The sequence below is a fragment of the Lonchura striata genome, chromosome 3 (genome assembly GCF_046129695.1).
Source record: "Lonchura striata isolate bLonStr1 chromosome 3, bLonStr1.mat, whole genome shotgun sequence".
Lineage (NCBI taxonomy): Eukaryota > Metazoa > Chordata > Aves > Passeriformes > Estrildidae > Lonchura > Lonchura striata.
Genome location: NC_134605.1, coordinates 56,871,733 through 56,895,341, shown reverse-complemented (window position 1 = coordinate 56,895,341; position 23,609 = coordinate 56,871,733). Strand labels below are relative to the sequence as shown.

At 46.0% G+C, this 23,609-nt stretch overlaps 1 protein-coding gene across 2 annotated transcripts; it reads right to left on the bottom strand.

Annotated features, from left to right (window-relative positions):
• Positions 1–13,695: 13,695 nt before the first annotated feature.
• ZBTB2 (zinc finger and BTB domain containing 2) lies at positions 13,696–22,727 on the bottom strand. Of its 2 annotated transcripts, XM_021540608.1 has the most exons (3): positions 22,527–22,727; positions 18,705–18,888; positions 13,696–16,719 (listed from the first exon to the last, which is right to left on the bottom strand). In XM_021540608.1, exons 2-3 carry the CDS (start codon positions 18,875–18,877, stop codon positions 15,357–15,359), a joined length of 1,536 nt encoding a protein of 511 aa, XP_021396283.1. In that variant the 5' UTR covers positions 18,878–18,888; positions 22,527–22,727; the 3' UTR covers positions 13,696–15,356. The 2 variants fall into 2 exon arrangements, with proteins under 2 accessions (XP_021396283.1, XP_077638318.1); XM_077782192.1 differs by lacking the exon at positions 22,527–22,727 and having other exon boundaries at positions 18,705–19,267.
• Positions 22,728–23,609: the final 882 nt, after the last annotated feature.

The window sequence follows — 23,609 nt, the reverse complement described above, 5'->3', positions numbered from 1 at the left end:
CTCCTGCCACAGATTGTGCCCAAGGTGTACACAGCCTCTGCTGCCCCGTCTCCAAGATTTGTGCATTTATACTGCTTAGTGAAATCTCTGAACAGGCATCTAACTAGAGATTGGAGTCTGAGTCTCTTGGATCCCGAGGAAGTTTCTCTGCTGTTTCCTCTTGTAGGGTTGTTTTATTGGCAGCAGCTCAAGTATCCTGCCTGTTAGCTCAGGCTGTGGAAGTGGATCTGGCTTTCCCATGCAATCCAGAGCATATGGGAGGCAGCTGTGCTTACTGAGGAACCTGCACAGCTTAGATACAGCAAGTGCTTGGGGATGGGCAGGGGGCTTGCCAAAAGCAGAGAGGATTCCTGAGATGTTCATGTCTGGATGCTGAACGCTGGATGTTTGTCATTCGCAGCTGCCACATGGGAAGGGAGTAGGCCTGAGGAGGCTGATGGCCTCACAAGGAAGGATGTGGCTTGGAACGAGGAGCAATGGGGAGCAGAAGGCCACTGGAATTGACAGCATAGGATTTGGAGTTCTAATTTGGTGGGGGGATGAATGATGTGATAAAGGATGAGTGACTTAGCTCTGAATGTTTAGAGATACTCCTAATGTGGAAACAGCCACCACAATGCTAGCACCTGGTACAGGGCTGGTGTCATCTCTAGTTGGGCACTATATGTAGTCTTTACAAAAGTAAGAATTAAAAGTCAGAAGTCTCGTGTCTGTTCTGCTGTCTGTTCTAGTGTCTGTAAAGTTAGCATGTGTCTATTATGCTTCAAAATCCTCTTGAAAAAATAATATCAATTTGTTAAAATAGTAAGAACGGTTTTAGGAAGCATCTCCTGTTCCCCCTTGAAAATGACATCCACTTCCAGAGTTTGAAAATGCTATGTATAGTCACAGAATGATTTGGGATGGGTGGGACCTTGAAGACCATCTGGTTCTAACCCCTGCTGCAATGTGGTACCATGAAATGAGGGGAACAGAAGTCTGCTATGCCACAGGAGCTGTGCCCTGGGGACAGTCTCTGTGTCAGCTTGACCCTGTTCCTCATAATTTGTTCTACAGATAGGCCTCTGTGCCTCCTACAAGGACAGAAGGGATAACCAACACAATGCCGTTTCTAAGCAGCTAGACAAGAAGGAAATGTGGAAAACTGCAAGGCATTTGCAAGCCAGTTGCTGCCCTGGAAGGCAGACATCCCAGGAAGCCTTCAGGAAGCAGCCTGGGAGCAATCCCTGCCTTCTCCCCAGTGCAAGTGTTCCCCTGGGGGCTTTCCTGTGTCCCCTCAGCCTTGCAGTACTATGGTCTCCTCTCCCCTACCTGAGCTAGCTGACTCTGCTTTGTAAGCAGCTTCCTGGTGAACTTTTAAATGAATTTCTGGGAGATTTTCATGGGACGGTCCCAGAGGCATCATGACAGTCAGTGGTGCCTGTAATTTCCCATAAAAGCAGCTGTATGAAGTAGAAATCCTGACACACAACCCACCTGGACTAATGTGTCTCCCTTTCACCATTCCAGTGCAGCCATGAGGGTAACAAAAAGACAGAGCTGATGCTCAGACAGTGTTTGAGGGTAGTGTATGCCCAGGGTCAAAAAGGGGTAATGTTTTCAAGACTGGCTCACTAATGCAGAGGAGGCCAGGAGGCTACAGCTCCAAGGAAAGTGCTAAGTGAAGTTGGAGCAAGAGGGAAACATTATTTATTCAGAGGAAGTTTTCTTAGTCCAATTACATTTATTTTTTAATCTCCCAGATAATGTTTTCATTATAATTTCATGAGCATTATTAAGAATTTTAAGGACAAATATGACCTGTCCATTATTCTGGAGCTGACAGGAACTCTTCTAAACTAGAGTATTTGCTGAATAATCTTGAAAATAGCATTATTTTCTTTGGCATAAGTCTCCCTGCTGGGAAAATGCTTTTATTGGATTTTTGCATAATCTGTCTTGATCCTGCAATTGGATTCCAGCTCATACATCCTCTCTCCTCCTCAGAGGAGAGCCAGTTAATGCCTCACAGATGCAAGGGGGGAACCTGCATCAGTATGAATGATGTGGCAAAGGCTGGGCATATTGCTTACAGTTCCTCATACAAAAGCATATTTAATTTAAAAATTCCAAACAAACAGACAAATCCCTCGAGCCATTATTGGCACCAGTCTGTAGAAAGTAGGCTCATATTCATTCAGGACTCATATTAATCATATCAGTATATTGTCTATGTTGAAATTACTATTTTGTTTTCTTTCGCTCATAGGCAACAGTTGCTCATGAAGAGAACAGATACAATACTTCTTTCTGTAAATATCCCTTGAAGCGTCTCAAGGCTCTGGACGTTCCTGTTATTAGTTATTTATTTTTCCAATAGAAGAGGCATCATCACATTTTGTTTTCTCTTTCCAATTGAGAGCTTGGATCACTTGGGAAGCATCAAACATAACAATCTAAGCAGATGAGATGATTTTGCTTAAAACTTCTCAAAATCCTACTTTCAGTTTTGACCAATGTACAGGGAACACAGTGATGATGTGCTATGACAAAGCAACCTGCCATACTTCTATATTGTACCACAGAAACCAGGAACCTTGGCATATCACTGAAAAAAACAATACTTGAATTTTGAATTGTAAACTAGGAAAGGTAATTATTATGTTTTCACATTGAGAGACAAAGTAAAATTAGCAGGAAAGTGGTGATGGGTGGCACTGACAAGAAGCAAGAAGAAGATGAGTACAGCTGGAGGACTGCAGGAACAGAGACCAACATGCATCAAGTAATGTAAGATTGCTGCTACTCGAAACAGAATGTTTATTATGACAAACTTGGAATTAGGAAAAAAAATCAGAGAGGCTCCAGTCTGCAAGTCCAGAAAAAGATTTAAATTAGTTGGAAAAAAAAAGAGTGCTTTTATTGAACATGAATTTGTGACCTGTTTGCAGGAATGCAGAAAATATGGCCACTGTGTCTTCCCAAGGATGAGATGCTCTTTAAAGAATATGTTCATACATACATATGAACATTTGAAGTAATAATATCTTCATTTTAAAGACAAGCTCATAGCTTTAACATAACACAAATGAGCCAAAGATAGTGTGAAGCTAGTACTTTCCTTTCTGCAAGAAGAAAGGTAAGAGGGCTTTAAAAAATTTGCTAGAAATAAGAAACAGGAAAGTGTATGGTTAACTAATAATGATCTTTGAAGTGTAAAGATAAATGTTTCTGCTCATTACCAATTTTCTTAAGGGAGACACCCAAACCCCCTACCTGGCTTCTACTCTAAATGTAGCACACAGACCTAAGTTTAGAAGGTTATGTTTGAATTTTAAATGGACTAGACTGAAATATTAATGATTCCTCAGCTTAGAAGAGCCTAAAATAGACTGTCAAGTGAGCAGTGGTGAGGTTAGATTGTTTTAATGTTCCAGAGAAAAATCTGCAGCTCTTTCTAATTCTGTTGTAATCTCAAAATGTAACCAAACAATAACAGAGTCTCCCTAAAGTGAGAAGATACTTTGGCTTTGAAGCAGAGAGGAGGAAGACTAAACAGAGGGAGTATTACTGGTGATGCTTGGAGAATTAATATTTTTCAGCCCTTCTTAAGTCAGTGCTCTGGACTGGAGGAGCAGATGGACATTTGTGTACTTCGTGTGCACACATACGTGTGTGCATACGTGCACCTTCCTTCTGGCAAGGACGTGCTCAGGCTCTGATCCCTCTCTGAGCCTGGGGACAGGGAACTTCATCAGCTGCACTGAAGCTCAAACAATTGCTTCCCCTTGGCCTTGCACTTCCCTGGCGCGGCTGGAACACGGCGTGCAGGGATGTGCCGGTGCTTCCGCTGCGCTGGAATTCCTCTGCCACCTGCTTATCAGCTCACCGGTCTCTCTGGCAGCGCTGCCGCTGTGTGGGGGACACAAAATATCCTCTCCAGGCGTATTTTCCCTGGTTTATCTGCCCCTGCCATCTTCGAGATTTGGTGCCTTTCAGTGCTCTGCAGCCCACGCATGCAAAAGGCTCTGCTCTCCGGGACAAGCCCTCTGCGGTTCGGGGCTGCCAGAGTCGCTCCTGACCCTTTCTTTGGCTTTTCAAGTGCAGCCGCTGGGTGCGGGGATGCTGCCGGGGGATGCTGCCCGGGGGATGCTGCCCGGAGATGCTGCCCGGGGATGCTGCCCGGGGATGCTGCCCGGGGGATGCTGCCCGGAGATGCTGCCCGGGGATGCTGCCGGGGATGCTGCCGGGGATGCTGCCGGGGATGCTGCCGGGGGATGCTGCCCGGGGATGTTGCCGGGGGAAGCTGCCCGGGGATGCTGCCCGGAGATACTGCCCGGGGATGCTGCCCGGGGATGCTGCCGGGGATGCTGCCGGGGATGCTGCCGGGGGATGCTGCCCGGGGGATGCTGCCCGGGGATGCTGCCAGGGGAATGCTGCCCGGGGGATGTTGCCGGCTGCACTGGTGTGACGGCACCATCTAGTGCTGTCCCTGCACACCGCCGCTGCATGCTCGGCCGGGAGGAGGCTCAGCTGGGGCTTCTCTCAAAAACCAACCGAAAGGAAAAATCGACCCAGGCTGCACCTTCCGTGTGTGTAGAACCGTATCTCCTGCTTCATAACACCTCCAAAGGTGGAGAAATCTGTGTGGCAAAGGCAGAAACTTATAGCTGTTTTCTTCCCAGCTAGCTGAAATTCCACCCAGCTCTGGCAGCTGTTGAAAAATAAAAAGCAGGACAGAGTGTTAGCTTGCATTAGTGATGTATGTGAACAAAACGCACGTGTGAAATGATGAGCTGCTTTAGTGGGCTCTGAAGGGAAAATGCAAGTTCAGTTCTAGATCACTGCTGGTTTTGGAGCCTGAAAGTCTTCAGAGTGAACTGCAAGCCACATGAAATGTGTAGACCGGGCTTCTGAGCTGGGAGGCAAGGATACTCCAGCTTATCCCAAAAGCCTTTGGCAGCAGATCCAGCAGAAACTGGGCTGCCGATTCTCTCCCACTTCCCAGGGTGATGGAGGGGACACCTGCAGCATGAGGCAAGGGAAGCTGAGCGAGTGCTGGAGTCTTCAACCAAGGTGAAGTGGCAATGCCTTCAAAGACATTGAGCCTGTTTGCAGATACACCCAGTACACACCATAGATTGTAAAATCTCAGTGAAAATAAAGGCAATGAAGGAGGAAAGGAGCCAGCCTGTCTCTTTGTGAAAAGGAGAAAGCAAGTTGGGAAAATAGAGAAGCACTGAGTATAAGTGGTTGTGGTAAATGTATTTAGACAAAGATCAAACTTTAAGTCAGTTAATGTACAGACAACACCTGTTTTACTTCAGTTAGCTGAGTTTCTCTTTTTATAATAATCCCCTGTGATTCATACCCAGGGATGGTGGTGACAAAGTACAACTTCCAAAAAAGTAATGACCAAGGCAGAGGGTTTTAGGGATGTGGTCTCTTAGGCACCTGCATGACAAGTAGCAACTAGCAGCAGGTTATGGAGGCCTGACAGTTGCTGCCAAACCACTCTCTGCATCTATTCCCTGTATAGCTGATAGAGAGGTCAGTCCTCTTAATGGTGGATGCAACTGTCAATGTGAAAGAAACATTTTTCATGACCCAGCACTTGGGGCAGATCAGATAAGGTTTGCTTTCATCTGTCAGGGACTTGACTATACATTTACTTGTCTGTTCCAAAGCTTGAACTGTAGTCCTAGCATATGTATAGCTCATGCTACATTGCCCGAAGAGCTGGAAATGTTAAAATTTCCACAAGAGGTCACTGTGAGGCAGTGCATCAGTGATGGAGGAGGAGGATGCTTCAGGAAATCTGTAAAGACTATGGACACTTGGGACAGCACAGCCACAGTCAGCTGGGGTAGAGATACCAGCAGAACAGGAACAAGAGCCCAGTCACTAATTCATCTTTTGGGGGGTCAGATGGACAGGTGGGAGACAAACAGGTGTTACAAGAAATCCAAAGGTTATCCCTGTCCCAGAATAAGAAATTAGTTATGAGCTGTGCCAGAGACTAGGAGTAGGCATATTCCAGGGTTAAGTATAATAATCTGACTACTCCATAATTTGCTAAAGAAAAATGCAATCTGGGAATGGATCCCACAACACAAGAAGGCCCTAGCGCTCTTGAAGTAAACGATAAATATGTTTCAGTCACTGGGACTCATCTGCCCTATATGGCCCCCCTCACTCTACATCCAGGTAGGAGAGAAGGGATATGGCTGAAAACTAGAGCAAGAGTGACTGCCTGGACACATGCAACATCAAGCTTTGGGTTTCAAATAGAATGTTAGAATGCAGTCATATGTGACAATAAGATTGATATAAAATAATTATGAAAAGAAAAAAATATTTTGAATAGGAAGACAGAGATTATGATTTCAGAGGAAGGTCAGAAGCTGGGCAGTGGGGTCATCATGAAGGCAAGTGCACTTACCCTCTCCTAAAGCTTTTTGAAAAGCAAAGAGCATGACTGTTTATTTCTGTGGTAAGCATGGGCTGCCTCAGTGCCAAAGCTTTTCACACTGCAGTGAAATCTGCATCAGAAAAGGTGGTAGATGTAGCCTCTCCCTAGACCATTTTCTGCATTTGCTTAACTGAGACCTTTTAATCTCCATCTCTAAGAACTGCTTGGGAAAATAAGATAATCTTGAGAGAGTAAATTGTCGTTAATAAAACTTTCATAATTCTCTTCTTTCTGTCAATACACTGGGCATCCATGTGCCATTTAGAGAGATGCATCTTCGAGAACATCTGGCAAGGGTGGCAGAGTCAGGAGCTTTATCCATGAGGCTTCATTCAGGGATGCTGACAGTTACTCTTTGAAGACGTTGCCTTTTTGTCGTGGCCATAAAAAGCAATGTCTTTAATGCTCAGTGTAGCTACATATGTGCTCCATGCCATGGTCTGCACAACAGAGCCAAGATCATGGAAGATATCTCAACCCACTTCCCTCATGGAGGACATCAAGGATTCCTCTGCCTCTGTCTCCCTTTTCCTATCATGAGATAGGACAGAAAAGGGGTGTGTCCTGCACATGCTCTCAAGTGAAAGGGGAAAATAAAGCTGAAATTAGAGAAGACTGAGTAAGAAGAGGAGAAAATCACATTCTGTTTAGTGGCTGCAGTGGTTGAAATACTTGTTTGTGTCATGCCAGCTGAACAGGCAGTGTCCCGTGCCTGCACTCTCCAGCAGTAGTTACACTGACGTTCTACAGCTTCCCTCTTCCTTCTGCAGCTCTTTTGCAGACCCATTCTGGTGAGAGGTGACCACTCTGTTTCTCTCCCAACCTTAACCCTAATCCCTGTCCTGGTTCTGGCTAGGATAGAGTTAATTGCCTCCCTAGCAGCTGGTACAGTGCCATGTGTTCGTACTCAGTGTGTGAATAATGTTGATAACACAGTGATGATGTAGTTGTTGCTGAACAGTGCTTACCCCAAGTCAAGGACATTCCAGTTTCCCTCGCTCTGCCAGTGAGGAGGAGCATGAGAAGCTGAGGGGGAGCATGGCCAGGACATGAACTGGTCTGCGAGTGCTGGGGCTGTGGCCTTCTTGACAGACCCAGCACGGCTGCTGCAGTGAGTGACTTTGCCATCCAAGTCCCTGTCAGAGGCAGTGCCATTCCTGGACCTGACCATTGCTTCTGCAGGTGCTTGAGTTCCCTGGGATCTCCTTTGGGTTTCTGAGAGCTCAAGCAACTTCCCCATGTAATCTTAACACATTTCCTGCTGCAGGACGATACCAAAATGCAGCTTGTTGGTCCCATCAGACACTGAAAAAGAATTTTGCCGCCCAGCTGGTAGGTTTAAACTCAGACTGAGGAACTGCCCTTGTCTATAGCACTTTGGAATCTGGCACTTCTGCAAAACTGCCTGCTTCACTTCAGGCAGAGCAGTTCAGCTCTATACAGGAGACCTCTTGAAGCCTGGAGTGTCACTCCTTTGGAAACCCTGGTTATGCTCAGTGGCAGAGACATCAGTGCTAAGTGCCACTGTCATTGTATCTCTATTTCCCAGCTCTCACAGCCACGTTTAATCATGTTCCTTGACAGCAATAGGAAATAGATGCGCTCGTTTCTCATGTAAGAGTCACCACAGAGGTGTGGCTCTGCAAGGGAGTACCACTACTGGCAGCTGCATGACAGAGCAAATAAATCCTCTTGGCAGCAGCAGCTGCACTTTTTTCCTCTCACCATGCAAAATCTCAGCTCCTGTAAGCGCTCTCAGGGAGCCCACCAGCATGGCCAGATGTAGAGTAAACCATCAGCTCACACTCCCTTGCAGTAGTATCAGAAGCAGGAAGATGTTTTCTATGACATTGCAACACTAGATGACTTTCTCATGGGTCTACCATTGATACAGGAACTGATGACTTTTAATTTCTGTAGGTCCACTACTTCTTTTTAGAAGCACAAAACATCTCCTTAAGGAGAAAGAGAAGCTATCTATGGTGGGAGGAAGGGTGGAAAAAGCATTAATATAGCCATCATTTCCAAATTCCTGGTATGCTCTTTTAAGACACAAATGCAAATCCCAAGCTAAGAGATTTCTGATCCTTTAGCTAACGAGAACCGAAGACAGTGCTCCCATTCCCTGGGACAAGTGTACCACTCTTCTAGGAGAAACAGTTAATATAACATACAAAATCCCAAAGCAAAACAAAAAAAAACAAACTCCACCCCAAAACAGGAAAGGTGGTGTCCTTACTGGTGTGATCACAGCTTAGGTGGCTGCTTCCTGAATAACTGCTCAGTTCTTTCAGACTCTCTCCATTTAGTCTGAGCTGCTGTTTCACCATGTTGGCTTTCCACTCTGTGTGGCACAGATCTGCACACAGATGAAAGCTGATCCATATTTCAGCTGATTCCTTCTGCTGATTTTTGCTTTTGCTTCACTTGCAGCAGATAAACTCAGAAAAAACCTGGTGACATTGTGGCCCTTTGCTCTGAGACATTTCCTACATGACAGGAAAGTGATGCACAGAAACACATCCTTCGAGTCATGCCTGTAGTATGTTTTTTTAAAATGAATATCATGCTACAGTTTTATTAAAAAGCGCATGAAAATTTGGAACATTAATAAACTTAGTGAACAAGGATGAAGTTTCTACAAATGTTCTCTTTCAGTTCTTGTGCACAAATCAGGACTTGTTCTGGGTCCCATTCTCTTATCAGTGCCTCAAAATGAGATTAAAAAAAATTAATTCTGCGTAAGAATAAGATTATTGTTTTTGAACAATTACTACTCTATATTCTGTGTATAGTCTGTCTGTGGATAGATGTGTGCCAGCAGCTGGAGTGATGCTCGTTTGGTGATGGGGCATCCCTTCCTTTCTTCATCAGCTGCCAATCACATGCTTTGAGTGACTATGTCACTTCACATTATTTGAGCACTACTGTTGGTCTGGAAGGACCTGACCTTCCACATTTTCCAGACTTTACCCTTTTATAGGACACTCAGGAAAGGCCTGCTCCTGCTGGGATGGGAAGAGCCTGCTGGCAGTATAACACTAACAGGGAGGCTGTGGCCAGTGTCCATATTCAGGGCTGCCCTAAAGCCTGTCCTTGTTATCTCATGCTGTGTTTGCAGCAGAGTTCTAGATCACTGCTGTATTTGGTGCCTGACTCAAGTCAGGAGATGAGAGGGCAGCAGCAGAAACAGGGCCCAGACCCACAGCAGCTCTCGCCTGGCTCCTCTTGGTGCTCCCCAGGGTACAGCCCCTGCCGAGGCCCGTGCTGGCAGAAGTGCCCGTGGCCGCAGGAGCAGCGGCACCTGCGCCACAGCCTGCCAGAAGCGACGGCTTGGCAGCATCTGATGAGCATGGAAGTCTTCGGAGTGAGGTGCCACAAGCCTCTGGACAGGTGTAGACCAGGCCTGCGAGCTGGGAGACAGGAATACACCAGCTTACCGCAAAAGCCTTTGGCAGCAGAGCCAGCAGAAGCCAGGCTGCTGAGGTTCTCCTGCTTCCTGGGGTGATGGAGAGGACACCTGCAGCGTGAGGCAAAGGAAGGATGAGCACCCTCAGCCAGGCAACTCTCTTGCTCATAAGCATGTCTTCAGTCAGTTCCTGAGTTAATGAACGTGTGAATTGTTGAAGCAATACATTGAAAGATCAGACTAATTTGTCAAAACTGGATTGAACCCTGGTTTGACTTTTACCTAATAAGCTCATGAAATAATGCTTGAGTGACAGAGTACATTGCTCTGTGAATTTGAGAGACCCAAATACAGGATGGCAATATATAAAATAATTCCCTGCTGAAACTGGAATTGCACAATACAGTAGTAACAAAATAGAAAGTGCTTCAACCATATTGTTGAGAGATTAAGGATAGAAGGAAACAATGGATTGATCAGGAACTCCTTTAGAAAGTGTATGAGCAGCTTCAAAATGAGTCCTGACACTGTCAGCAGATCGGATACAGGCTGTGGATCTGTGCTGAGGCATGCTGGAGTGCTGGGTACTTCCTGCACACTCCACAGAGCAGTACAGTAAGTGAACATTTGTGTTAACTTTCATTTTGTGGCTCTGCTCCTCTCCTCCCTGAGCAGATTTCCTAAGGTTCCAGGAAGGCTTCAGCTTTGGCCAAGGCAATAGGCATGGACTGAATATGAGGAAGCCTGCTGGCAGCTCCTTTGGCACTAAAACACTGGCACCTCAAGGAACGACAGCTGCTCCAAGGCCATGTTGAGCTCTTGCATCTTGGCACACATCAGCTGTTCAAAAGCAGGGATGCACCAACATCACAGCACCATGGCTGTACTGCAGAGGAAATGTGTTATGTGGTTTTGGCTAAATTTCATCTGAATATGTCCTTCTTAATGGCAGACTTGATAAAAGCCCATATTTAAGGACAGTGAATTTATCTTCTTTCTAGAGATGATCACAAATAATTTGACAAATACACATTAATGGTGTTAGAAAAGATTTCTTGCTTCATTCTGTTTTGTTCTACTCTTGGTATGAGTGGGATTTCATTATCTAGTGACAATGGACATTTTTACAGACAAAAGCAAGTGAACGAAACAAGAGCTGGAGAAATGGAAACATTCTGTCTCAAAGTAACAGCTAGGCTATTTGAACAACCAGCCTCCATCACCACTGATAGTTTGTCACCTAGATTTCATTAACCAAAGTATGCTGCTGTAATTAACAGTGTAACATTTACAGTTTTGAAGTAGGAATCTAATTGGTTTTAAATTTTTTTTAGTTACCTGGTTACTCCTAATCATTTGTAACTATGAAATATCTTAAAGCATTTGTTGAATTTTGGGAAGCAATAAACAAGAGAATCAATGACAGAATCCCAAAATTAACTACCCTTATATGTGTTTACTTTTTAAGATTAAAAGGTGTGGAAATACAATAAAAAAAAACCTTAAACTTGGTTAAGAATGAATCAGTTTGATATTTAAGTGCTTGGGACAAAGATATAGAAAGAATTGTATTACTCTCTAAAAAGGCAAAACACCCAATAAAGGTAATCCTCCAGTTAAGCAGATTGGGAAAAAAACATTGAGAGACTGTGATGCCACCAGGTACCACAGCACCTGCTTGAGTCTAACCAGGTCTCCTTTAAAAAAAGGTGTAAAATATGTTGCAATGCCAAAGAAATTATTTAAAGTAAGCAGAATGAAATATATATTTATTTTTTTCCTCTTGCAACTGACAACTTTTTGTGACTGAGGCTATTATTTTATGGGATTTGGAGCTGAGGAGCCAGCCATATTTTCTAAACATCAAGACAGCAACTGTAGGCTCTGCAGTGTAAACAGGAATACAGTTTTAAGCATTCAGTGTTTGTAACACAAGCGTCTTCTGATAAATTCTCCCCCTGCTGAAGCAGAATGATTATCAGACCAGTGATGGAGAAGATACTTGGTAGAAAAATATTGACTGCAATGGACTGCAAACTTCACTTTCAGAAGTGATAATCCTCTGTTGGAGCAGAGAGATTTGTAGGTGTTCGATACTTTCGAATTCAAGGCAGAGATGTCAAGTGACACGCCTAGGAAATTAATTTTGAAGAACTTTTTTTCTTTGTAAAAACATGGAGCTGAAATTCCAGCCCAGCAGTTCCTGCCAAGATGTCTGCTTTCAATTGGTAGAAAATTCTCAGCTTCAGCAGGTGAGCACAGTGAATGAGCAATGAGCAATTCAGTCACAAATCCCCAAGTCAAACATTGAAAACTAAACCCTGGAGTTATCTCTAATTTTAATAATAATTCAGAGGGTTTAAAAAAAGATGCTTGTGAGCAAAACTGCAGCATTTGTGCTGCAATTTTCCAAATTCTTGATGCAGCTGTTAATAACCAGAACATACTGTTTCTAATTTGTTGTAAAGGAACAAAACTGCTCATGAAGTTGAAAGGCAATGACTTAAACATCCCAATGGAGAATCAGACAATAAAAGGGTATTTAAAATAAACCATTATCATAGCTCAACACATATTAGAACAGTCTCTTTATTGTGTTTCTTTTTTCTCTTTACCTGACAGTGTTATTTCATAAGAATAAATATTAACAGGTGAAAGTATCTCTGCTGAGCCCGCAATTTCACATTCCTTGTAGCAGCAGGACCATCATAACCAACTCCTTTCGTGGCTGTTTGTTCCCTGCCCACCCTGCTCCTTCTTGCTGGGCAGCTCACCAGCCTGCAAGGCCACACTGCCCTCCAGAGGAGCTACCTGCCCAAGTGGGAGTCACCTCTTCCCACCTTCTACATCCCCGATATTGCCAGCAGCAACACTGGCTTCAGTAAGGCTCTTCCCAGCTCATCTCCATCTCTGCACAATCTGTGACCTGATCAAAACCTTCTGCAGAGCTAAAATAAGGAACAGGTTTGACAGAAAAATAGCTTCTTTTAAGAGTGGTTGTTTTTCGCTTGAGTCCATTCAACATGTAACCTAGCAAACATCATGATGTGCAAACAGTGGAGAAGTGAGAGCAGGAATAATGTCTCACAATAAATGCTGTATTTAAATAAATGCTCACCAACCACCTGGGGAGTTAAGCTGAACTGCTGTACTTTGCCCCACAGCAGAACTGGAGCTCTGGATTAAAAAAAAAAAAAACAGCATCTAAGCAGTGGTGGCAGCACCTTTAGCAGCTTCAGTCATTTGGGAAATGAACTTGTGACTATGCCCATAACCACAGATACCTCAAAAGCTGACGTTACCCTGAACTTTTATACCCTGAACCCTATTACTGAAGAATAAGGAAAGGCTTACTCTTTTTTTTTTTTTTTTTTTTCTATTCTGAGAGCATTTTGGACTAAGGAAGAAGAAATAAAACCCACATTTAAAGAAATTATACTGGTAGATGAAGATCCTAAAGAAGTTTTAAAATGGGCAGCAATAAAATAATTCTGTAAGATGTTATTTTTTTACCTCAAAAAACTTCTATACTTTAAAGTCAATTGATTTTAAACCTATTACTCTAATAAAAGAGAGATAATAAAATCTGTATCACTTACAATAAACTTTACAATAATTATCGCATTATAATAAGCTGGGAAAAAATCTAATATGTAGAGACTTTTTGTGCTAAATCTACCTTAAATTTTAGTAAGCTCATTGTTCACCTGTGTGATGGATGTTTTAGTCTGATAAACAGAATACACTGCTTGGCTTTTAAGCTGATTCAGCAAGAGCTCATACAGGAAGACCGAACACCAACAACAACCTTTCACCTTCAACTCAATAAATCATATCCCATTTAATTCAATTTTTATTCAATGAAATGATGTATAAAAACTTACAAATCTGAGAACTTAACTATACACAAAAAGATGATATTCAGTATACACAGAGAAGAGCTGTGGTTTGTGACTTGCCCTCTCCCACCCCTCCCCCCAAACACACACTGTCTCCATTTATGATGGGGCACCTTTTTCTGTCCACTTAGACCTGTTGGCCCAGTAATTGCTCAGTGGGCTGCACTGCTGCTGTCAGTTTAGGTTTTTAGGCTACCAGCAAAAAATCTGGGCATCTATATAAAACAATAAAAATCAACAACTTGATTTTTAACACAAAGATGCAGTACTGCCAATAGCAGTAACTAAAACTACAGAATTCATCCTTTCAGTTTTTGCAGGCTTTGCCTTGGCTTTCAAAATAACAGGACTCTCATAGAGCAGAATTTCCCAGCCAGCACTACAGATTCATTTTAAAACAACCATGATCACCTGTTGCTAGAACACCGCTTATCCTCCCTCTTAACTCATGCCACTAGACCAAATGAAATCATGGACATTCCTTGCCTGAGTAAGGGAATAAAGCTTTTCTCTCTTCTTTCATCCAGAATGACTCAGAGCTCTCTATAGCTAACAACACAAGCATGTGCTGCACTAGTGATGGTGCAGTGCTCACCAGTATGCCACTTCTCTAGTTTCCTTGGTAGCTTGGGTGACAACACTTACCTTTTGGCTTCTCTTCAACAGGTCAATAAAAATGCACACAGTTCAGGACATTCCAAATTTGGTTAAAAGCAACCTGTGCAATGACTAGCTTTGTCAAACAACTAAAAAACATTCCAGGCTGAATCTGAGAGCAGATGGCCAGTTACTTAAAAAGGATGTGTGCATTTATTTACCTGTACCAAATATACACACAGACACTTTATATATATATAAATCTTTATACATATACAGTATTTATATATATATATATATAAAGATTGCCATCACATTACTATTACAGCTACTTAAGTCAGAATTTGACTAAGTAATGACTTGGCTTGACTCTGAAAGAGATACCCAAAGGCATACTTGGAGGGAAACATATGGCTAAAAGAAAACCAACACCCTCAGCTCTTTTTAACTCAATGAACAGAGGTTTCTGCATTCCTTGAGGAAAAGTTCTGAGGGCTTGTTGGGGTTGTAACCTTAATCAACTTGCATGTGGACTTGTAAAGAGCACGGTGTTTATTCTGCCAGATCTCAAAATGCCTTCTACCAGGGAAACTAAAATACATATATCCTTTGCTTACCAAACTGATACTCTGTTTATCATTACACTCATCATTGTATCTAAATACGCTTTTAAGCAATCTAAATTTTGTTTAAAAACTATTAAATTTGGAATAACTAATACTATCAACATAGTTAGCTGGATTGTTTTTCACATGTTCCTTTGTATTAAAATCAATTTTGTTGTGGTTTGATGCAAGAGCTTTTTGTTTGTTTTGGTGGGAGAGGCAAAGTCCAATTTCCTAATGTGCCAGTACATTTCTGGTTGCTGAAGACAAAGGGTAGGAAGGAGGTTGCTGGAAAAGATGGCAGGGGTAAGTGAGGTAAGAGGTAGGGGGAGGAAAAAATTGATTTAATAAAAAATGAGTAAAGAAACTTTAAAAAATTGATATAGGTTTCACATTCAGTCTAACAACACTGCTTCCTGCTCCTTTTTGATGGAGGCTAACACTGCGTTATCAGTCTCTGTGGCTTCTGTGTCCCCACCACCTAACAGAATGGAGCGATCTTCTTCTAGTGTAAAGACAGAGTTTTGATTTTGGCACGAATGTTTGACTACTTCATTGGGAGTTGAAAAAGTTTTGTCACACAAGTTACATTTGTAGGGCTTGTTGGTCTGTACTAGCATGTTGTCCATTTGACTGCCTTCCTCAAAAGTACAGAGCTCCAGAGTCTGTTTATCCACCATCGTGTACGTGTCCATGCTCTGGTTTAGGCACACGTGTCTGGCAGCCTGGTTAGCCCTACAAAAGCTTTTGTCACAAGTGCTGCACTTGAAGGGCTTGCCCGTGTGTATGTACATGTGCTCCCTCCAGTGGCTTTTCTGAATAAATTTGCGACCACAGATGGAACATTCGTATTTCCGTCTCTTTACCTCCCTCTCTTGATCTGCCTGCTCCAGGTTGTCGATATCTGCAATATCCGAGGGGGGAGGTGTCTCTGACTGCTGCTGCCCATCAATTATTGGGGAGTCTGAGATCTGCTGCAGCTCGCTATCACTAATCATCCCCGCTTCAGGCACTTCCATGGCATCTTTATCAGCTGTGCTGTTACAGAGAGACAAGGAAATATTACTTTCTCCCTGCTGGCTAGATGTGAAGGGAACTCCCGTGTGGATCTGCAGGTGCTCCCGCAAGCTGCTGCGCAGGTTGAACCGGCGACCACAGAGGTGACAGGCATAGTATTTTGGGAAGCTTCCGTTTCTTTTCATAATGCTTGGCTTGACATGTGCTATTGTGAGAGAGGCAGGCTGTTCATCTGAAGAAGATGCTTCCATATTGGCCTCTTCTCCCGAAGGTGAATTATTACCAGCAGCAGATACCAATTCTGGAGATAGAGAAGATGGCAATGGGTCAGAAGCAGACATACTTGTCCGGGTCACTTGTGGCAGATTTGCACCCAACTGTGAGAGCTGTGAGCCTTCAGAAGCCTGCTCTTGGTTCATTCGTGATGTCTGAGGCCGTGGTTCTCGCCCGAGTTTGTCAGTCGCTGACGTAACCTTAGTGGGATGTCTTATCTGGTGATCTGCAATCTGAATGCCATATAATGAAGATGCTAATGGAAAGACTTGATCCGGGTGAGAAAAAGTTCCCTGACTTGCAAGGCTGGCCTCTTGAATTAGTGGATATGCATGCAGAAACTTTATTCCCTGTTCTAGTCGAACTGGGTCAATGAGTTGTGGTGCCATCTTCCCAGTGTACATCAAATGCAAGAGATAACTGAAGATATCTGGCTGTATGTCGGTTGCTTTCAAACGGACACATTCACTGAAAGGTGAAACAAAATTATAAATAAGACATAAGAAAAATATTTTTTTCCAGTTTTATGTTATTTAAGCCTTGATAAAAATAGGAGGCTTCTACTTAAATTCAAAAGACAGAATCTGCAATAAATATTAAGGGAAATGCTTTACTGTGAAAGAGCTAATCTTAGGAGCTACTTGAAAGATGACCTCTTTCCTCAGTGAAGTAACTGGCTTGAAAGAAAAGCAGTCCCATTGAGACCTATACCATTTTAAACTGCTGTTATATTGTAAAGGTGTTGTCACATATTAATATATTTTGTAAACTGCAAAGACATTTTCCCCCTTTTCTTGGCTGGATTCAAACACATCTGTAGCTAAATTACAACCTGTTAGCACAGGACTCTAAATCCACAGTCCAATAAACTTTTCTCAGTATTTAGCCCTGAAAACACCTAATTCATCTGGCAATTGCCTGCTGGTCTTATATGTCATACTACAGTTTACGACTACAGTTTTGCAAACGGGTGGGATTCCGTTGTCCCAAGTGCATTATGATCCAGAAACTATGCAGGACAGGGTGTGAATTCACCCGGGGATCTGATGAGACAGGTGTAACCTGTGGAATACAGGTTCTTTACGCAGCAGAACAGCAGCTTTTTTTCCTTGAATAGGGAGGAAGAAACAGCAGCACCAGTGGACTGCCTGGTCAGCCTAGCAGTCCCCTATTAGAGCACTCAAAGGGAGATGCTTTGGCTGTGATGCCCTCTTCAGCCCAGCAGGACTGAAACCAACACCATCCTCCAGCTCAGAGCGTCCCACATGCATCAACCTTCATGCTCTGGACTGAGACAGCTGCCACTGCTCTAGCTAAGGCTGTATCTCTCTGCAGAAAGTAAGGCAAGGTTCACAGAAGAAGAAAGAAAACAAGGAACATCTTTGTGAGGTCAGTTAGCTAACAGGAGAGGAACTGGGATTCTAATTATTTTTCATAAGTATTTGTAGCTCCTCTATTAAAAACAAACATAAATAAACCACAGAAATTCAGAAATGGACATGATTGTGTGCTGTGGTCTGAATGCTCTAACTACAGTCAGCTACCAAGCTGAGGAGGAAATTATAGCCAATTCTTCCATTTCTTTAGGTGCACGCTTTCTTGAGCTCTCTCTGTGACTGCTTTTGACAGATATATGACTCAAAAGTAAACTTTGCAATGCTGTCTTCCAAAGATGACCATGTGCTCTTGATGGAGCATCAAGACTGATAACATCTGCCTGCAGTCCTGTTTCAGAAGTGCAAATGCACTTCTATCCTAGCAGTTCACTTCTGGCCAAAAACTCTTAGCCAAAGAGTTAACTTTGAATCACTTAATAATCTTTTTAAGTTAGTTCAAATATTTTGGAAAAAGACAAAAAAATCTTTAAAGTCGTCTCACACTTTGGGGATCTTTTCAATCTCCTCAATGTAAGCCTGTGGTACAAAAAAAAAAAAAAAAAAACCACCAAAAAAACCCCACTGAAAGAAAAGTACCACAAACCCTTTATTTTTCACCATTACATAGTATTCTATTATTTAATTGATGATAAACTACAAAGAAATGAAACACATATACCTCTTTTGTAAGTTTATTTCTCAAAACCTCCTAGCAAGTACTTATTGGATTGTATGTAACATTACACAATATCAACAACAGTGTCAAGACAGAGCAGAAGATAGTGACTGGGGGAAGGAAAGTGCATGAGAAAAGACAGGATCTTTGAAGTATTCAATTATAGAAATTAAATTTTCTATGCTTTTTAAAAACAAAGAACTTGTGCTAAATTATCAAATTAGTGTTAATGAATCACAGTTCAACTTTAATATGTTTTAAAGTGAGGTTCTAGTTTGCAGTTAAGACTGGATTCCATGCTCTTTATGTCATAACAAGAAGCAAAAAGAACACTTTGTTGCTACACTTCCTTAGCTTAGTTAACTGAACAACATTTAAACTGTGAACCTTTTTAGAGTTACCTGGTTTGATGAACAAACAACATCTTGAAGTAGTTGGAGAAAGAAGCGAGGACAGATTTGTGTGCCTTGAAGTAGACATCCCCAATGGCAACTGTGCAGTCACACAGGAAACCGAACTCTCTCTGAGCATTTAGCTGCTGCAGCAGAATAAGTCCATGGTTGGCCAAATCCATTTTTTTATGCTCTGAAAAGCAAATGACCTGCATGTAAAACTTAACAGTAGATGCACAGATGCAACAGTAGCTGTCTCTTAAGAGATATTTTCTCCAATATCCAGATGCCATACTTCAGTAACACATCTTAATCCCAAATTACTGTATAAAAGATACCTTACCATAGGCAAGGATTTTTCTTTCATGATGGGAAATGTGATTCACAAAGATGTGAGTGATTTGCCAAGGCTTAAAGAGCAAAGGAGAACCAGGACCAAAGTGTTCTGGAAAGGCATGGTGCGGGTACTTGGATACAGAGATATAAATAGCTAAGGAAGAGGAAGATATATTAACAAGTAGTAAAAACACCTATATGAAGTGGGAAAAAGGAAGTGTTTTGGTTGCCACTTGTTAGTTCAAATAGGAAAATTGATTTTCCTTTCTGATGTCAGTCAGACTCACCCACACAAGTGGGAGTGACACAACCCAATAAAAGACAAGATAGATACTTTTAATCTGGATTTTCAGCGTCTCTGTATATCTTTTACCTAGAAGTTATGGGTCTATCCAGCTGAATTCAAGCCCAGCATTAAATAACTGAACATTTGTGATGGTTGTGCCCTCTCCTGGGAAATACCAGCCAGATACATCCCTGAATCTTCCCAGGCTCAAACAGTGAATTCATTCTAGGTATTGGCAAGCCCTCTGGACTGTCAATACAGAGGGGGCCAACCTTTTCACCTAATAACTATTCATCTATTTATTGAGACCAGCCACAACAGCATTTTTAAGAAGTCTGCATGCCTGCTTAGAAAAATCAAGAAACTCAAAGGGTGAGAGGTGCAGTTCTGTCCATGGCTGGCCATTGGCCACCCACCAGGTAGGATAACCAACGGTGAAATGTGGCACTGAACCGAGGCCCCCTAGGCCAGGGCTTCCACAGCCCCTCACCTCCTGGGCACCTCCTTGTACCAGCTGCTGGAGGCTGCCCACAAAGAACTACCTAAGAGCTATAAACATCTCTTAAGGATTCAAGGGCAGTCTTGGAAGCAAAAATTAGTAACTTTGAGGGAAAAAAATAGACAGGAAAACACATCAGGACAGTTACCCATGGCTGGATGGATGAATATAGGGCTAGTAAGATCAGCAAGCGGAAACAAATTTAATCAAAGCAAATAGAGCTTTGGACAAAAGTGAAAGTATGAAGCAATGTAAATCTGTACATAAACATACAAAACAACAAGAAAATACAACAAAATTTCTGGCCATGTAATGCCCAGAACAGAACAGAAAGAGAACGTGAAACGAGAAGTGGATCAAAACATTTATAAAAAGTCTTGGGTGTTTTCCCCTCTGAACTTACAGCAAGTTACCAGAATTTAAGTCAGGTTCAAGCAGCTAGTTTCTTTTATACACTATGAGCATGGCTTTTTGGAAAATAGAACAGAAATGTATTCCACATATGCCAGTATGTTTAGTCACTGAAGAAGCAAGTATTTCTACTTGCTGGACAGGGAAGAACTCCCTCGTATTTCAAGCAATAACCAGGCTGACCAAATGCATTCCTTTGCATTCACATGAGATCAGAACTCACTGGAGACAGGGGTGTAAAGACAAAGAAAGAAATACAGTGTAAGATACAGCTGATTATTTTCTTACAGTAAATACGAGAAAAAGAAGCTAGGTTTCAGCTCTCTTTAGGTACATATTCTCCTCCCTAAACTAATGTTTGGATAACTAAGTCTGTACATACAATATGCTAAGATTCTCTCTCTCTCCCTCCACAAGAGGAAATACTTGCTGTCAGAAGGAACAAAAATCATGTTTGGTGTTATTTAATCCTGCAAGATACCCATTGTGGGTGATGTTACAGAAAACGCTACATTTATTTTTCTACCTTTAATTTTGATTATTAACGTGTTCTACATTTTTAAAAATTCATCTGGTTTGCACTTGGACAACAAAACTTGCCAATCAGAGCAAACCACCAATGTGAAGGCACTCCAAGCCAGACAAGCATTCTTTCTACTTATTACCATCCCAAGTGTGTTTAGTTTGGAGTTTCACTTTTACCCCAAATAGCAAGCCCTTCCTTAAAGACCTGAATTGAACTTAAAAAAAAAAGATACATGTGCACAACATTGTGTTTTGCATGTATCTGGATGATATCTAAACGCTCTAGTTAAAAGCACTGCAGTAATTACACTCCAAGGAAATGACAGGGCAGATGAAAAGAGCGAGCGAGGAAAGCACTTTGCACATTATAGGTATGCGTGCGCTCAGGAATTTTACCCTCGGTTAAATGAAGTGGTGATTAACACCGGCAAGGCTGTATTTCAATGCTGACCGATTCCACAAGTGTGTGAAATACTTGTGCCCTGCAACCCCGTGGGGACAGCGCTTCCCGGGCCGGCAGTGGAAGTTACCTAATCTGCGCAGCGCTGGCCGAGAGGCCGGGCGGGGCCGAGCCCGCTCGGGCAGGGCGCTCGCTCCGGAGACACCGCAGGGCAAACGGGGCGGCGCAAGCCCAGGGTAACACTGGGGAAGCGCCGCGGGAGTGGGCCGGGTGCGGGCAGCCAGCCGGGCCGGCAGGGAGCAGCTCGGGCACGGCGCTTCCCGCCCTGACCCCGCACTCTGGGCAGCGAACCTCGACAGCGCCGAGCCCGCGGCGCCGCTCCCGCAGCGGCGGCAGAGGGCACCGGCGGCGGCAGCTGCCCGCCCGGCCTTCGCCTCAGCCCGGGCGGCGGGCGGGGACCGCGGTGCGCCTTCCCCGCCTCCCGCCCGGGCGCTCCCGCCTCGTCCGGCCGGGGGCGTGTCCGGCCGCGGCCCGCTCCATGCCGGAGCGCGCTCGGCCCCAGCGCGGAGCGGCCGGCGCCTCCCATTGGCCGCCGGGGCGGAAGGCCGGGCGGCCGCGCGCCGCTCTCACTGGCTGGCCCCGCCCCTCCCGCCGGCCCCGCCCGCCGCCCCCCCCGGCGCACGCCACGCGCGCACGGACGGGACGGAGACGGCGCGCGAGACGCAGCGCGAGCGGAGCCGCCAGGGCGCGCGAGACGGGAAGAGCCGCCGCCGCCGCCGCCGCCAGGGCCGGCCCAGCCCAGCCCGCCGGGGGGGGGCGGGGGGCAGGCGGGGCCGCCCCGCCCCGCGCGCGCCGGATCCCGCTGCTGCTGCCGCCGCCACCGCCGCCGCCGAAGGGGGCGGGAGGGAGGCAGCGCGGGCCTCAACCGGCCGAGCCGAGCCCCGCGCCGGGCGGCACCGGCCCCCCCCCCGGCCCCCTCCCTCTCTTCCTCTCTCTCTCCGCGACCCACCCACTCCCCTCCGCCTCGGCCCGGCCCTCCCCTCGGTGCGCACCCATCCCCCCCCCCGTACCGTGTCCCGGATGGAGCCGCCCGGCCCGGCCCGGTCCGGCCCGGCCCGGTCCGGCGGGGATTCACCGGGCAGTTCCACCTCCCGCCCCGCAACCCCCTCGGCCCGCTCGGACCCGGCGGGGCCCGGGGAGCCCCTCACACACAATGCGGAGGTAGGGCCGAGCAGGCCCCGCCGCGCCCCCGCCGCCGCCGCCGCCGCCGCCTCAGCCCGGGCCGCGGCCGGCGCGACGGGGCCGGGCGCACGTGCGGGCGGCGGGGCCGGGCTGCCCCGCGGGGCGGGCGCGGCGCGGCCGGTGCTCGCTCACCTGGGGGGCGTGGGGGCCGCCGGGTGACGCCGCGCGGGGGCCGCCGCCGTCTCCGCGCCCGGCAGAAGCAACAACGGAGTCAGCGCGGCGGCGGCGGCGGCGGCTTTTCCTGTCCGGTTACGTTCGGGTCACATGACCGGGAGCGGAGCACAGAGGCTGCGGCGAGGAGCCCCCGCCGTGGGGGAGGGGAGGCGGCGAGCGCTGTGGCGGCAGCGGGAGACACCCAGCCCCCGCCCCTCCCTCCGCGCCCGCCCCACCGCCGGCACCGGGAACGGGAGCGGCCCTCCCGCCTTCCGGGCTCCCCCGGGGCGAAGCCGCCGCTCCCGTCCTAGAGAGGCGCGCTGCCCCTTTAAAACTCCCGGGCGGCGGAGACCGGGGTAGCCCCCCTGCATCCCCCTCCGCCTCCAGTGCTGCGGGATAACGGGGATCGGGGCTGCGATGGGATGGGGTGGGATGGGATGGGGCGGTGCTGTGCCGCGCCCGCCGCCGCCTTCCCGGCGCCCGTCCGGCCTCGCCGTGGCGGCAGAGGCTGCTCGGTGCCGCCACCGGGGGGCCCCGAGCGGCTCCCGCCGAGCGGTGCTTGGCGGCGGGTGTGGGATCGAGGGATGGATGCCGCCGGGTGCTGCCCTCGCGCCTGCTGCCGGGGAGGAGTGACGGGCGCAGGTGCGTCCCGGCGTTTCTCGCGGAGTCGCCCGGGATGTGGGAGACGGGGACGGGCCGGCAGCGGCGGGACGCGGTGTCCCGGGCCTATCGGGCACAAACTCTGAGAGCCGGTGCCCTCCTCCTCGTCGCCCTGGCTGCTCTCCAGGTGTCATTTATAGCAAGTCTCGCTCCGGTGCGTCGGGAAGGGGCGGCGTGGGACCGTTCTCTGTGAAACTGTCCTGGGCACGCCGTGGCTGAGCTGTCAGATGGGAGGTTACAAGTTCAGTTGTCAAGAAGAGTGATTCAGTGTACAAACGTGGAGAGGCTGGGTCTGCTTGCGGTCTGTTCAGCTGGACGCAGGTTATGTGAAGCGAGTATTGCCTTTTTAAGGGATGATATAGCTGCCATGTGTAAAGCGCACATCTGCAGCTTCCCACAGTG